Source organism: Pelodiscus sinensis, chromosome 1, assembly GCF_049634645.1.
Source record: "Pelodiscus sinensis isolate JC-2024 chromosome 1, ASM4963464v1, whole genome shotgun sequence".
NCBI lineage: Eukaryota > Metazoa > Chordata > Testudines > Trionychidae > Pelodiscus > Pelodiscus sinensis.
Window position 1 is genome coordinate 162232589 of NC_134711.1, and position 16047 is coordinate 162248635.

General features: G+C 41.4%; 1 protein-coding gene and 1 long non-coding RNA gene across 5 annotated transcripts in view; one reads left to right on the plus strand and one right to left on the minus strand.

The window, feature by feature from the left end:
- Positions 1-4789: 4789 nt before the first annotated feature.
- LOC102451665 (T-cell surface antigen CD2) overlaps positions 4790-16047 on the plus strand; it is a 31413-nt gene continuing 20155 nt past the window's right edge. The window contains exons 1-3 of one of the 4 annotated variants that reach the window (XM_075909225.1): positions 4790-5504; positions 6140-6260; positions 13067-13360. In XM_075909225.1, coding sequence (XP_075765340.1) covers positions 13180-13360 — 181 coding nt within the window. In that variant the 5' untranslated portion in view covers positions 4790-5504; positions 6140-6260; positions 13067-13179. Of the gene's footprint in view, positions 5505-6139; positions 6261-8421; positions 9147-13066; positions 13361-16047 lie in introns of those variants that run through there. The other 3 variants (XM_075909224.1, XM_075909222.1, XM_006124233.4) reach the window with 3 other exon arrangements.
- Positions 10309-13126, minus strand: LOC112545993 (uncharacterized). Its single transcript, XR_003089593.2, has 3 exons — positions 12957-13126; positions 11473-11585; positions 10309-10430 (listed from the first exon to the last, which is right to left on the minus strand). It is a non-coding gene; the product is annotated as an uncharacterized LOC112545993 (long non-coding RNA).

Sequence of the window (16047 nt, forward strand, 5' to 3'; positions counted from 1 at the left end):
ATTGGTCACTTTGGGATATAATCATGTTTAGCACAATACTTGATTATTTTATATTCTTTCAAGTAAAGTATATAATTGGTTGTAAAAGCAAACAACAAAATATATTGAACCAGGCAAGTGCTGCTTCTGACTTTCCACTTTTAATTGGCCCTTGTAATCTTGTGATGCTGGCATGCTGTAGCTTCATTTTCTCTCGGCAACATATTCTCAATTCATAAGACCAGTAATAACAATCAAAACCAGATAGATTCTTAATAAAGTTGCCCAGAGAAAAAGAAGAAAGGGGTAATTCATCAAGTGATAGCCTGAGCTTGACAGCCAGCTTGCAAACTGAAGTTATTTAAAAGAAAGACGCAACAAATCTACAAGATAAAAAAAGGAGTTCTCAGCAATTGTGGCTCTCAAGATTTATGTGGTTGGAGTACAATAGTGAATTAGGCAGAGTTTTTTGCTCGGTCTGCAAAAACTGTTCTGCAAAGATCTTAATATTTTCTGTGAACGCCAAACCAACATTTATTTCATGAGGATTTGAAGACTGGAGACACACCATGAGTGGTTTCTCATCACACAAAAAATTTTCCTTTCCTGAGCAAACAGCAATGAGGTTTGCTGTTGTGCAATTTCAGGTAAATATTTCTGCACTAACAGTGGCCAGTTACAGAAAACAATCACAGTCAGCTAGGAATGCACTGAACAACATCTTTACCAGTGTTCAGTGTCTAGCTCAACAAGAAATAGCATTACATGGATATCATGCGAATGATTCAAATTAGATGCAGCTTTTGCTGCTACGTAGTGTGGATTCAGAGGAATTGAGACAGTGGCTTAGTCTCACAAAATACACGTGGCTATCACGTGATTATTTTTATCAAAATAGTGACAATGATGGTGCTAGACCAAATAGCACCAAGGATAAAGGGTTCTAAGTTTTAACGCCATTGTAACGGAGGAGACTATTGATTTGTTAACAAAAAAATAAGTAAGTTTTTCTTTAAGGTTCTTTTCTAGTGAAGACTGGGAAATTTATAAGGAGTTGATTGGGTTTTACCAAACTGATGCAGGGGATGCTGCTTCTCTTTCCAAAATTGTGAAAGATACACTTCTCAGATGTGGTTTTCCCTTTTTGATTGCCAGAGGCAGTGTTACAACAGGGCCAGTAATGTATCCAGTAAATGTACTGTGGTCCAAGCCAGAGTGAAGGATTGAGAGCTGAGAGCACTGTACTGCACATTCCCTTAACCTTGCCATGTAGGACGCCCTGCATAATATTCCAGAGTGCTGTGATATGTTTTGAGTGGTAAAAGATCTTGTCAGTACCTTCAGGGAGTCACCAAAGTATGGGGCAGCAATCAAAGAGTTTCAGAGTGAAGGGGAGCCTTCTTTACCACCAATAAGATAGACACGAAAAATCATGGGTGACTCGTGGCAGTACTTGGAAAGTGCACTTCCCTCCCTGTTCTCTTGACAACATTTTAAGTGCTAGATAAAGTGTCCCCTCCTGCCCCACTGAGTGGTCCCGCCTGCTTCCTCCCCTACTGAAGGCACTGGTTGCCCCTGTTAGAGATCAGGATAATTAAATCCCTGTTGAACATGGTGAACTGCCTGGATGAATTTAGTCCCTCTTCAAATGAATTTGGCTCAAACTGTAGTGGCTTCTTGAAGCAATGTCAATCTTTTCCAGCATACCTTACAGTAATGGCTTTTGTGAAATCCCTGGGTCCTATTGAAAATAATGCAAAATTTCACTGCCCAAACATGTCATTGGAAAGCATTATGGGAAAGCTGGCCTGTTGCAAGAGGTGTTGAGCAGGATGTGCACTGACTCATCATACAATCACTTAGATAAGGCAAAACGTGTATCTAGAGATCCTACATTCCCAAGAAAAGGCAAGCCACCCAGACGACTTAATCATGGACGCCTTCCTCACACCGTCAATGACCCCAAAGAGTTTTTTCCATCAAAAATATGTCGGGATCATTGATGCTTGCAAAGTTGCCATTGAACAGTGGTTTTCAAAAGAAAGCCTTACATTTGCAGTAAAATGGGAGTAGCATGTAACCAATGCAGTACATGGCTCACAACAGGACATTATCCCAATCAGCAAAGCTTTCCAGGGTGACATTCACACAGAAATGTTCTCTCATTTAGAAATGTTGAGTGATTTTTGCAGATTGAGAAATAGCCAGATTAATTTGGTGGGCAAAACGAAGACATTTCTGAAACAAAATGAAGGTGTGAGTGACATGTCAGAAGTTACACTTCTCCTGAAATTCTTCTACCTAGTTCCAACTACAACCTGCATCCCTGAGCAATCATCCAGTTGCCTGCACAGATTGAAAAATTCTTTGCAAATGGGCCAAGGATATCTAAATCACTTGATATTTCTGAAAATTCATAAAAACTTTTCCTCTAAATTGGACGTTGCAAGTCTCTGGGAAGATTTCATTTCAAGACCCAGCAATGATGAAAAGTGTTTGCTGCCTCCTGAATGGTAAATACTAAATTGTATTTCTTCTGAAATACAATCACTTTATTCACATGCTTTATAATATTAGGCTGCGTCTAGACTGGCAAGTTTTTCCACAAAAGCACCTGCTTTTGCGCAAAAACTTGCCAGCTGTCTACACTGGCCGCTTGATTTTGCGCAAAAGCACTGACATTCTACTGTCTGAAACCAGTGCTTCTTGCACAAATGCTTTGACATTCCCGTTCGGTCAAATGCCCTTTTCCGGAAATGTTTTTGCGCAAGAGGGCCAGTGTAGACAGCTGAGATTTGTTTTCCACAAAAAAGCCCCGATGGCGAAAATGGCGATCGGGGCTTTCTTGTGCAAAACTGCGTCTAGATTGGCACTGACGCTTATCCGCAAAAAGTGCTTTTGTGGAAAAGCGTCCGTGCCAATCTAGACGCTCTTTTCCGCAAATGCTTTTAACGGAAAAAAATTTCCGTTAAAAGCATTTGCGGAAAATCATGCCAGTCTAGACGTAGCCCTGGTGTACAGTTTTTAGACGGAGTTTAAATTTGGTCTTGTCCAAGTTAAATTATTTTCATATACACCTTCAATTGCTTATTTATTGCTTTAATTCTTTTTATTATGGGACTTTAACTGCCTATCATATAGTTCATTTCATGTTCTGTCTTTGTTGCTGCTTTAAATATTGCTAACACTCCTCGTTGTTTTGCCCTTGAACTCTGATTTAATGATTTAATGGCAGTGTTTGTGTAGTCAGTACAGAAGGCACAGAACTGTGCCATTTTACCTAAGAACAATTTGAAGAATATTGCAAAAGAAGGGCTCCATTTTGTTTTAATTTTAAGGCTCTGTTTTGTTTTAATTTTGAGGGTCAATGATCCAAGAGTGTTTGGATGTGTCTCTGTTCAAAAGAGCTGTGTTTTTTTCATGTATAGACACAAACAAGGCATTCAAACGCAGTGTGTCATACATAAGTAGTATTAATAAAGTTGATATTCTTAAATAAATAATTTTTCTTATGGTAGTGATATTATGCAATATAGAGAAACTGTTAAATGCTTACAGTTTCCAATCCATTTTTATGTTGTTTAAAAATATATAGATACCAACTTACAAGGCAGATGTCGGGTGACAGGACTTGAACTTGTTCTGGGCACCACCAAAATTATATAAACCTAGCCCCCATGCTGGTGGTGATTTGTCCCACTCAAAGATATGAAGAAAGGCAGGAAATAATTGAGTATTTATTGAACAAATATCAACAAAACCATTCAGTTGTTGACACCCAAAGTTTGGCATAAAGCCAGGGACTCCAAATCAAGATAGGTAGATAACAAGTAATTCAATAACTCAGTACATCACCATGTCTTGCAGACACAGAAATAGAATGGACCTCAGACAGGAACCACAAGAAACACTGGGATATAGTCCTTAAGATTTCTTTGAGACAGCACACGTGACTAGGACTAGTGACGCAACAAGGACAGGATCAGAAACGTAGGCAACAGGCAGGTAAATTGGAATCCTCATCTTCTTTAGGAGTCACATGGACACAGATAATATGCATGGGCAAATGGCACTGGGTTGCCACTGGGGTGGACAGCCTTTGGTGCTGGTCTCACAGTCCTTTTATAACCCTCCTATAGCCGAGCAGACTTTTCGATGTCATGTGACTATTTCCAGCCACAAGTTCACATCAAACTTCAAAAAAAGCAACACCAGGGTTATAAAGAAAGGGACAAAGAGGAAACAGCTTAAGCAAAAGAAAATGGTGAAACAAGCCAAGAAGGTGAAATTTGCCCTATAATTCCCTGCTTGATGAGTTGATGATTTTTAATGATCATGTTGCCACATTTCTTATTAGTAGGCTTACATGGTGGCATAATCTTGGTCCTTACTGGTGGCAGCCCATGCTTCCTTATAAGGTGACACTCCATGCTTCCTTATAACTGGGAGGACTAGAGTATAAACTTTCCCACCAGTGTGCAAAAGATGATTCATACCCATATTCTCTTCAAGAACTTTTCTGTTTTTGCAAGGGGTAGTGATCTGAGAGATGGCCTTCTTTGTTCTGGTGTTCTAACTCCTTTAAGTGTTTCTTTCAGTCTAGGTGTCTCACCAACTGCTTTAATACAAATATATTAACTCCTACATTTATTGGTTCTATATGTTGGTATAATACAAAATGTGCATGAATATTCTGCATGGTTGCATTATGTAACATGAAGTCAATATCACATCTTTGTATACTATATATATAGAACATAGGAATTATGATCTATTCTGTAGAAGAAATTTACCAAAAATTCAGTACACCAGTTATGGATACATTAATAATTAGCATTCATTAAAACTATTGCTGAGTGAGTGTTACCATTGGCCTGGAAGCAATAATGGCATTACCTTGGTGGAAGTCTAAACAAACATGGGCCCCTTCTGTGCTTCCAGATGTACAGGAGTAACCAATAGCTTTTTCTCATGCACACAAATGTAAGTTGACACTGCTATATCTTTTGTCACTTTTATAAACCCATTTTAGGGATGTCAATGGGAGTCATCATTGAACCATTGACGTTGAGGACCAAGGGAATTAGAGGGAATAGCCATTTATGATGGTAAGTATATAGGTGTTCTGGTACATCAGGGCCAGGGAGTAGTGAGAGAGTGCTAGAGGAGAGATATGTGAGCACTAGGCGAATTAAGGCATGGTTCACTATGGACTAGGGAAGGCTAATTGAAGCACCTGTAACCAGTTAAGGCCCTGTCAGGAACCTAATTAGAATGCTGTATCACATTAATGTGTGACTCCTTGTAGACTAGTGAAGGTTACTGCAGGCCAATTGAAGCACCTGTAACCAATTAAGCCCCTATCAGGAATCTAATAACCCCTGGCCCGTGATTCAAGGCAGACAGTGTGGAGTGAGGAAGAAGAGAGCACTGGAGTTTGGAGCTGTGTTGCTGAGACTTAAAAGGAAGGAAGACCCTGTCCCAACACATTGGGGGATTCCCTCCGCCAGCCTCAAGGACAGAGGGTAACCCTAATCAAGGGGGAAGAGAATAAGAAACTTGCAGGGATTGAGAGGGGCTGAGGCTCAGACCCAGACTTTTTCCTTGCTTCCCTTCTCTACCACCTTCCTGTGCCACTAGCTGGGACATTAGAGCAGGGACAATGGGTGATAACCTAGCCCCGCACCAAAAATAGCACAGGAGCCATCATACTATGATGTTGAGGGTGAGATTTTTGTGCTGAGAATATAACACAGGGTAGGTCATGACCAATCTATCCCCAAGCTGGAGGAATGGTCGAAGCACTGGTGCAAGCCACCACTACCCAGCAGGAGACTGTGCAGCACCAGCCAGGATCAGGCCATACTATAGGAACTAGTAAACCAGGTAAAGGATGTTAGAAAGATGAGCCGTGGCTATGAAGGGATTATACAGGCTAGCTACTGTCTACAGAAAACAACACAGGAGGAGGAGGTGATGGGGCACTTCCTGACCTCTGAGAGAACAGCCTTGTGGTTGGGCATCCTCACCCCCTACTTGTGCAGGGAGGCCCAGAAGGCGTACTATGATATGACCACAGAGGAGTTGGCAGACTACCCCCCCAGCTAAAGGCAGAGATTCTGGCCAGCTCCAAGGTAACGACAATTGCTCTGGTTGGTAGGCAGCACCGTCAGGGAAACTGCAAGGTAGCACAAACCGGTGGAAACCTAGAGACAGCTCCCAGCGCAAGCTGAAGTATTCCAAGGTCTGGAGGGGAGACCAATCCAATAGAATCAAGCCAGGTCAGTCCTGCACATGAGTGTTTGGGTGGGACTAAGCCTATGACCACCCACTGTATGCTAATGCCGTATCATAGTGATCTGTTTGGGAGACATTTAGGAGCAGCTAAGACTGGGTAGAGTCCTAAGGAGATTATACTGGCTGGGTGCATAAGCAAAAGTCCAGGCAGTGTTATTAGACTGAGGCAAAAGAAAGGAAAGACAAAGAGCATGGGGGGGAAAGTACACCTGTGGGAGACAATATGACAGCAGGAATCAACATCTCAGGTGCTGTTTGGGATATAGATAAAACCCTGGTGCAAGATCTGAGGGTTTTTTCTGCAGCCATCTTAGGAAAGCAGCAGCCATGAACAAAGAAACAGGAAGTGACGTCCTCACATTCCATCTGTCTTAGTCAAGGTAGCTCTGCCCTTTGCTACACGGCTGTGAATCTGTTGTTATAAAGGTAGCTAAAAGCAAATCTTTAAACTGCCTGGTCACCAGTCGCTGATAAGACTATGGGCTGTGTTCATTTTACTCCATGTTGTAAGGGAAAGTCAACACCTGAGACAGAAATCATATTTTCTATATTTTGTATTCTTTTCTCTCCCCTTTTGTGTATACATTAGTTCAGTTTTGGTTTGAAGGAAGCAGGATCAGATTCTAGCAACTTCAACTAACTTTTCCTCCTTTCCCCCAAAAGACATTGTTCCCATTGTTAATACCACCACTGTCAGATGAGGGAGAGGGAGAGGGAGAGCTTTCCTTATAAAAAGTAGCTACAATGAAAGGGAATAAGCAATATGGTTAAAAGAAAAGTCTCACCAAAGGCCAGGACTATGCTAATGGATTACTTTGCTGTAAATACATTGCTCAGGGATATGAGAAATCCCCACCCTGAGCAACAAAGTTACATTGACCTAAGCGCTGGGGTAGTGTAGCCAGATAGAACCCCCCCACCCCTCCCCTTCTCCCTCTGACATCCTTGGGAGAGAGAATCCTTGAGAGTGAAACTCTGTCTTCAAAGGCTCCAGGGCCTTCAGAGGTGACAATGGCTCTGGATGCTAGAAAGGAACCAGATAACAGGGCAATTGGTCCAGCAGGCGATCGGGGCCTCGAGCTGCCCTTGGCTAGTACCAGTATTGATACGCCTACACACACCGTCCTAGAAGAGGAATCTGCTGCCCCATCAGAAAGAATGTCCGGCCCTAATGATTTAGTTACCTCCACCTCACAGGTGCAAATTAAGCTTTGGACCCCCTGTGGGAATGGGCGTCACAAAGACGTTCCAACTTAATTGGCATTTTAATGACAAGAAAAGCGTCTACGTGACCACAGGGGTATAAAGTTGGGCCCTGTGCTCCACTCTAATTGGAGATCCACCCATATACCTGCTGGTCAGGCGGTCTTGGACCCCTGAGACTTTAGAGACGCCTTCATCTCGTATCGACTGCTTCCCATTGGGATTGAGAGAAGCGCTGGCTTCACCGGAGCAAGGATCGCAGGGGTGAGAATATACCTGCTAGGTGTTTATTTTTGCGTGCATTCAATAAGAGCTCAGAGAAGCAAAAGGATTCCATGGTACCTTTAAGTGACTGTTATTGTATTTTCTGTCTTGTCTTTGTAGTGGCTGCGTTATCTGCAATGCAGCAGTAACATTTAACAGCTAAGCTTGCCTTGTAACAATAAAATAGTAACTGTTTAAACTTTTAACCTGACTCCTCCTGTTGCTGTAACAGAACCAAACACAATAAAAAAGAACCATAGCCAGTCAGGGGTAAATGCAGTAAGAGCTGAGCGTTGAGTTGTGCCGCCTCCACAGGGCAGACTCTTGGGGCGCCCGTCAGCCTCCCTGGCTGCCCGCTGCAAAGTGACTCTGTCCTAGCAGTCAAAGACTCGGGTGTGATAGGACTCACAGACCACTCATTATCCCGGCCACCGGCTAACAGGTAGACAGCATTATGTCAGTAGGAGAGCTTCTCCCACCAACATGCCTGCTGCCTCTCGCAGGGGTGGATGAACTGTGCCGACAGGCGAGCTCTCTCCCATTGGCACCGAGCATCTTCACTAACATGCTGTGGAGATGCAGTTGCATCAGTGTAGCTTTGTGGATGCAGCGTTGCAAGTGTAGACCTGCCTTCCCGCTTTTAAATTTGAAAAATTGTAACCAATCTTTTCCTCCTTTTTCTGTGCTTTCAACAAAGCTTGCATAGAACTGCTAATTACAGGTGACCTGCATAAAGTCTGGAGTTCAGTCTCTGTTCAAAAGCCTCTCAAAGTTCAAATTCTTGTTTGAAGCTACTTTGAAGCTTCTGTTATCTACACAAAACACGTCCTCTAAACAGACTTCAGCAAATTCTTAAACTGCTGGCTAGTCCCTGAAGATCCTGGAGAGAGAAAGCTGGTTGCTGGGCCCTCTTTCATTCTCACCCAACAAGACCTCCCAAAGCAGGTCAAATGTGGCAGCAGAAGAATAGTAAGGCTTCCTCACATCTCTTCCTCTGGGATATGGATGAAGAAGCAATCAAGGTCCTTCTCTGAACATCGAAGGAAGATGTGGCTCAGGTTCTGTTCTCAAGTTGGACAAAATTGGGGGTTAATTCTGATGTTTGAGACATTTACTTTCCTAGTCCCTGCAAGTTGTCCCTCAATCTTGGACAGAGTACCAGATTCACTCCGTTCACGTGTGTGACAGAAATGAGACGTGTCACAGCGAGCAAGAGGAGGAGGGGACAAGAGGTGCAAGGGCTATGCTGACACACTGAAAGACTGCTGATCATAATAGAACTTCATCTGTCTGGCTAGGAGCTTTCTTCACGCAGGGATAGTTTGGAGCTAGGATTTTGAAAATGAGCATTAGGGGGATTTTATTAGCCAAGTGCCTGGTGGTGTTGTTCTTCTGTGTAACAGGTGAGTTTGCACCGGCTTTTTGCTCTTTCAGGCTGGCTTTGCTTAAACTTTGCACTTCAAAGCATTTTTAACTGCAGTAGATTAACACCCATTCCTTGTACCCAGAAAAGGATGCTGGACTTCTTAACAGGGTGATGAATTAGACCCATCTATGCCACAATTCTAATTGACTCTGGGATCCAGTTACAATATGACCACTTTTTTAAGTTGGATGGGACCTATAACTGGCTCCAGGGGTTTCACCCAGTTATGAGAATTTGGGGTCACGGCATATTTTAAGCCTTTTCCCCTGACTCAGTGATAGTTCATGAGCAAATTATTACCAATATGTTTTAGATTATTTCTTCAGTAGTGTTTTTAATATAGAAATGTGTTATCAAAACTAAACATGACCGATTCCTACCTCTGCCAAACACCCTCTATATAATGCTAAATAGGGAAGCTTGGGGCAGGACGGGTGATCCGATAAAAATGCTTCGCTCTAACTTACATATCATGGGCCACATTCTTCCCCTGGTATAACTCTGCCGAAAGCAGAAATGAATTTGTCCCCTGGTCTGTACGAGGGTATTGCTATTGTTACAGCAAGTGCAGGGCAAATAAATCATTTAAAGGGCCCCCCCAAACTGTACCTAGCCCTTGTGAAGATCAGATATTTGAGGACCTGGCAATGGGGACTTTTAGGGTAAAATTCTGGCCCTGATCCTTTGCCATTGACTTTAAGAGAGCCAAGATTTCATCCTCAAACCCTTAGGGCTCAATACAGCCAAGTTATCAGTACTCTGTCCCCAGTCCAGGCAAAGTGCTTAAGAACATGCTTCACTTTAGGCATGCGAGTTGTCCCTTTGACTTCAAAAGAACTATTCACGTGCTTAGATTGAAACATGTACTCAAATGCTTTGCTGTTGGGGACAGAATGCTCAGCTCCTGGTAGGATCAAGCACTGCCCTAACTTTTCCCATTGGTAAAATGGAGATAATGATATTAACTTACCTTAGAAAAGTGCTTTAAGATCTTGTGACTATTAGTATTTTATTTAGCCTTCAGTCCATGGGAACCCATAACCTATGGTTGCTATTATAATTTTTGTAATAATACACTGTAAATGATTTTATCTTCAAGTTAACAATTCTTTGTAAATGATTTTATCTTCAAGTTAACAATTCTTTATCTGATAGGTAGGTGTAAGCATGGAGTTTTATCTGATGTCCTCAGTGAAACACTTTTTTGCAATCCTCTTCAAGAGAGACTTCACTGTGCATCATGTAGATCTGTTGCTCTTTTCTAGAAAATAACATTTTATTAAAGAGAAACAAAATTGTAGACAGTGCAAGTATTTTTACACATGAATGTTGATAGAAAGGATGATATATACAAATAATTATATAGCTCAGTGGAGTTAATCTTATTTGTAAGTTACATTAGGGACATACTTATTGGTATTTAACCTTTTAAAAAGACTTGGATCTAAAAATGTAGTTGTAATTTGTAAACTAAAATCATAACAAGAAATAGTGGATCCAGTACACAAGAATCATTAATGAATGATGTGAATAAATCCAACAGTAGATTATTTATGATGGCTGTTTAATATTTTCTATATAGAATTACTAGATAAATAGGGAGTATGTTGTTGCTATGGACTTAAAACATATATTTCCTTGAATGGCTTTATTTGTTTCAAGTGCTTGACACTTGAAAAGTGAGTGCTTCTTTTCTCAGACGGGTAAAGTTACTGTAAGCACTGCTCCTTTTAGTTTAGTGCATATGCTACAAGACTACAAGAGAGCAGTTTGTAGCTAGATTCTCATCACTTGGTCCTTGGCAGAAGTATTTCAGTTGGCATGATCACAAATATTGTTTCATTGTCCAGACAGATGACTTACTGTTGTCTGGGATGTTCAGGCTTCTGTTCCAATGATATGGGAGACCAAGCAAACTTTAAAGCAAACTTTTAAAGACCTATCAGAATTGTCTGTCAATTAGAATACCATTTGAGCTTTCCTTCCTCAGGATTTTGATCAACCTTTTCCTCTTTGCCACATGCAAAATATAAATATATTATTATAGAATTTGCAATAGAAATAATGACTAATAATCACTCAAATCTCTGGGAGTAATTCTGAGGAATTGCAAGTATCTAAATTAAATGTATGTTTATTTGTTTAAAAAAAGTTTTACAAAGATTTTTGGTGCTCCTGTTAACACTTATTGGGGAATGAATAGTATTAAAATAGTTCCACTTCCAGGAGTGAGTGATTTCTGAATGTTCCATTAGGAATGCCAAATGCTTTTTAAGAAACTTGATAGCACAATAATAGCTTACCTTTGAGATGGTGCATGCATTACAGGAAACTCTTCAATGTCTCACAGGCTGTCCCTCTCATTATTTTTCTGCACAATCATGTATTCTAATTTTTTGATTTGACTCCAATATTACTATTGAACAAAGCAGTGATTATTTTTCAGTTTTCATCTCTTTTATATATTTTATCCTATCCTAGATATAATGAAATTTGTATAATGAAGGATTATATATTTATAATAAAAGATTTTTATAGTTTCTCTCTAAGGGGGAAAGAACCTAGACTATGTAAAAATACTTCAGCATAGCTCACTATGTCTATCAGTACTGTATAGCTTCATTCCATAGATTAGAGAGGAATAAGCAAATGGAAGATAAAATAATCTCTGGTTATGAATGAAAGTTTTGCTGCTAACAAATGTATCTGAAACTACAAGCATGTATTTAACCTATTACTGATAATTTCAGTATTTTTAATCAACTTGCTTATCCAGTATGGACTAAGAATCTACACAAATGTCTATGTGGTGTCAACTTCCCGTTTGAAGCCATCTTCAGGCTAAATCTGTGTTCTAAACTACCAATCCACTATTTTTCTTCAGTAGTAGTGGCTGTGATTCCATTTGAGATAAATGGGCATGAGATCTTGTGACGAAACATACCAGGGGAAGAGAAACACTTCCTTATCAGTAACAGCATAAATAATTTTATGCAGCCTTTGCCTTTCTTAATAATACCTATAGCTAGCCCTTCTGTGACATCTAACATCTTCAAGTAATGAACAGCCACTTGCAGTAGCATCCTTGTGATCTGTTTTGCACAAAGTGAACTGAACTCAAAGGTGGCCTAAAAAGAGTGAAAAACCTGCTTTTGGGCCCATGTTTATCAGGAGAAAGTGTCAAATAGAGCTCTTGGAGAGAAGGTGTGAATGCTGGGGTCACAGCTATGAGGGGGCCAGGACCTCTTACTCCCACCTTTGTCACTCGTTGGGTGTGAAGTTTAGGCAAGTGGCTTAGATCAAGGTTTTTAAAAGTGACTAATGATTTTCAGTGTTCAACTTGACACACATTTAGGGAGGCTGACTTTTTGGAAAACCCTGAGCAGCTGATCTTTAACTTCTCTCAAGGTCAAACTGAGACACCCAAAATCACCAGTCACTTGAAAGTCCTGGCTACATCAGAAGTGTATTAAGTGATTTTGGCTGCCTCTGTGCTGGGTGACCATCTTGAGGCACATACAATAGAGCCTGATATGCAGAGAAAATGCACGCTCCTTGACTTGGCACTGCAGGTGCTCAGCACCTTTGAAAATCAGGCCCAAGGGGGTCTTAAAATGACCATCTCCAAAACCTTGGCACCCATAATCCCACAAACCCTTTCTGAAGATTTGGCCCTTAGCTTCTCCATTGTCTCAGAATTAAAATGGGGGTGTTGGGAGGCTTAACTAACTAATGTTTGGGAGTGACTTTGAGGGCCTGAGATGAAAGCAGCGACATAAATGCATACCTTGTTAATGAGATGTGGTTTGGGTACTAGGAGAGAAGTGGGGAGTTAATTCTCAGGTCTGCATTTGTAATCAAGATACTGGACTGTATTGTTCTCTCTCCTGTTTGAAGGTTCTTCAGATGAAGTCTATAAAGTTCTGGATGATTTTGCTTTTTTGACCATTTCTGACTTCTCTATACAAAAGACAGATGAAATAAGATGGTACAAAGATAATTCGGTCATTATGAAATTAAAAAATAACGACATCACAAATTATATGAAGAAAGAAGCATATAATATGTCCCAAAATGGGACCCTGCAAATTCACCGCCTGGTGAAAGAGGACAGTGGAAATTACAAAGTGCAAGTGTACAATGTTGAAGGAAAACTGAAAATGGAGAAGAACTTCCATCTGATCATTCAGGGTGAGTCACCTTCCACATCCTTCCCAACTTAACTGGGTCAACCCCTTGTTCCCATTGTCTCCAGCTGAACAGGTCTCCATCCTGTTTTCCATTGGTCTCAAATTTTACAGCAACTTTTCATGAAAGGGTTAGCTCTTCTGTGTCTATTTCCTTTCCCTGGTCCTGGGTAGGTTCCTCTTCCCTTCCCCCACCAGGTGAGTCTCCCTGCTCTCTTATTTCACTCTGTTCCTGCTGCTCAGTCTGCCTTCTGTCTGATTTTGTCTCTCTCACATCAGTCACGAACTCTGCTAAGCAAACAGACCTGTGCCAGGATCTATGAACAATGAAGAAGTTAGTCAGGTTTCACTGAGCCTTAGTTTTGCCACACAAAATATCCATAAACAGTAGTGCTATATATATGCTTGAGAGGGATGGGAGGCTGGGGTGTAGCTTGGGAGAAAAAAATAGTGCTAAGACTCTTCCCAGCTCCTTTCACAGAATAGTAGTCCACTTAAGACACCAAAATGAGATGTCACTCACAATGGATTGTGGAGGTGTTTGAAATGTTTGAATGCTCTGCTGGGTTTGGCTCCCCCTATATTTAGTGTGACCATCTGTTCTGTTTTGGCTAGGACAGTCCCTTTTTAAAGCCCTGTTTGGCCATCCTCTTTTTGGGGGGCAAAAGTGGGCATTTGGCCTGTTTGCTGTTACCAATTTAATATGTTGGCAAGTACAAATAGCACAAATACCTGCTTTGTTGAAAAAGTGACATGCAGAGGACTGTGCAGGATAGTAAACAATGATGCCAACCCCATACAAGGGGGCAAGCCAAGTTGGGGGGGAGTAGGTAGGCTCGAGTGACCAGTGACAGCCTTGCATAGAGGAAAGAAAGGGCTTGAGGGAGAAGTGACCCCAGGCTTGTGTGGTGGGAGAAGTAGGGGACAGGGAGGGGTCTGGTGAGTGGCTCAGGCCAGCCCCATGTGGTGTGGAGGTTTTGGACAAGAGGGAGGGCCAGTGGCCGGGGCCAGGCCTGAAGGAGAAAGGAGGGTTTAGGTCAGCCCCCGGTGGTGTCCCATTTTCCCTTTAGTAAATATGGCCATCCTACCTAAGTGAGGTTCACTTATATCCATGGACTCTACTAGGCTCCTTAAGCTTGTGTTCTTCTCCGTAAGACACACGTTCTGCAGCCCAAAAAGACAGCTCATGAGAGTGTCAGAATGTGTGCTGTTGCCCAGTTCAAGCCTGATTTCACTACATACGGTAAAACCTTCCTTAAGCAGCCGTTCCGGGGACTGCTAGTGCTAGGCTGCTTAAACAGGGAGCTGTGGGGCAGAACTGTGCTCTGCACATTTGGACTATGTTAGGTGGTCTCCTGAGACAGACAGCTGCTAAAAAAGCTTGGAACCTTGCACAAGTTTCTGTAACATGAACATTTTCCTTTATTTTGTTGTCATGCCTTTTTTTTTAAGCTACAAGTTTGCTACATCCTGCATTAATATATTGATCTGTTGCATCAGAAGCCTAACAATTAGTAAATGATTCAATAACTGGCCTCCTATGTATTTGTAATTAATTGGAGTCTACTGTTTACTATTCGCCTGGTCCATCCTTTATGACCAGGTCTGGTTTAATTTTTTTGTAGATACAAATTTTGACAGAATTTTGAATGAAAAAATAGAGAAAATGTTTGGAAATCATTTCTTGTTTATTGATCAATTATTAAAACTGATTGGAATTTTCTGAATTTCAAGTAGTTGATGAAATGTTTTAAATAAGAGAAAAAAGGAGATTTAAAAATAAATAAAAGAAAATGGCTATAGGATTCATTCCTGATTTTTCTACTAATTCGACTTATAAGCTGATGGAAAAAATTGCAGAAATCTTTAATGTTTTCAAAGTTTTTCTTGGTTGGGATAATTGCTGTTTAGATAGAGGTGACCAGCGCCAACTCAGACATCTTTGACAGCATGGATGACACTCTCCTAGTAGAGATTCTTGTGCCTGAATATATGTTAGGATAGTATAATTGCAAAATGAGGCACTTAACGAAGGCACCTCTTTGCTCTTGGGAGTAGCCTCAAAGTGTTTATGGTCCTTTCTGACCCTAAACACTATTAATAGATTTTATGCATTAATCCAGCCCTGACTAAAATCATACAATTACTTAAGTGTTAGCAGGATCAGAGCTATACTTTGTACATACACATACACTGTATTCAATAGATGGATTACAGTGTTTTCTTGATAGTTAGTACTATCGTTGGAGAGCAGTGCTCTGAAAAAGGACTGACTTTAAACTAGCATTACGGGTTTCCATGCATTTTGCAATGGCTGATTTAATTTGTTCAGTGCAACAGTACAAAGATGTTTCTCCTCTTCCCACTCTCCCTCTCATCCCCACTCGCCTCCCAGCTGATGTGCCTGCAACTTCAACTTGGACTCAAAGTCAGAATGCAGGTGAGCCAACAGGTTAGCAGGGCCTGTTGGCAAGGTTTGTGTATGTGTGTGTGTGGGAGGGGGGGAGGGTCCACTTTGTGGTTCTGGCAAGTGCAGGACCTTGGGCAGAAGGTGAGGGCTGGACAGTCAGCCCTCAGCACCACCCATATTCTGCCCCTTCAGCACTGCCCAGAGCATGCTGCCCAGGGCTCAGTGGCAATTTAAAGGGAGCCTTTGAATTCCTGGGCCCGGGGCAGTTCCCCACACTGGTC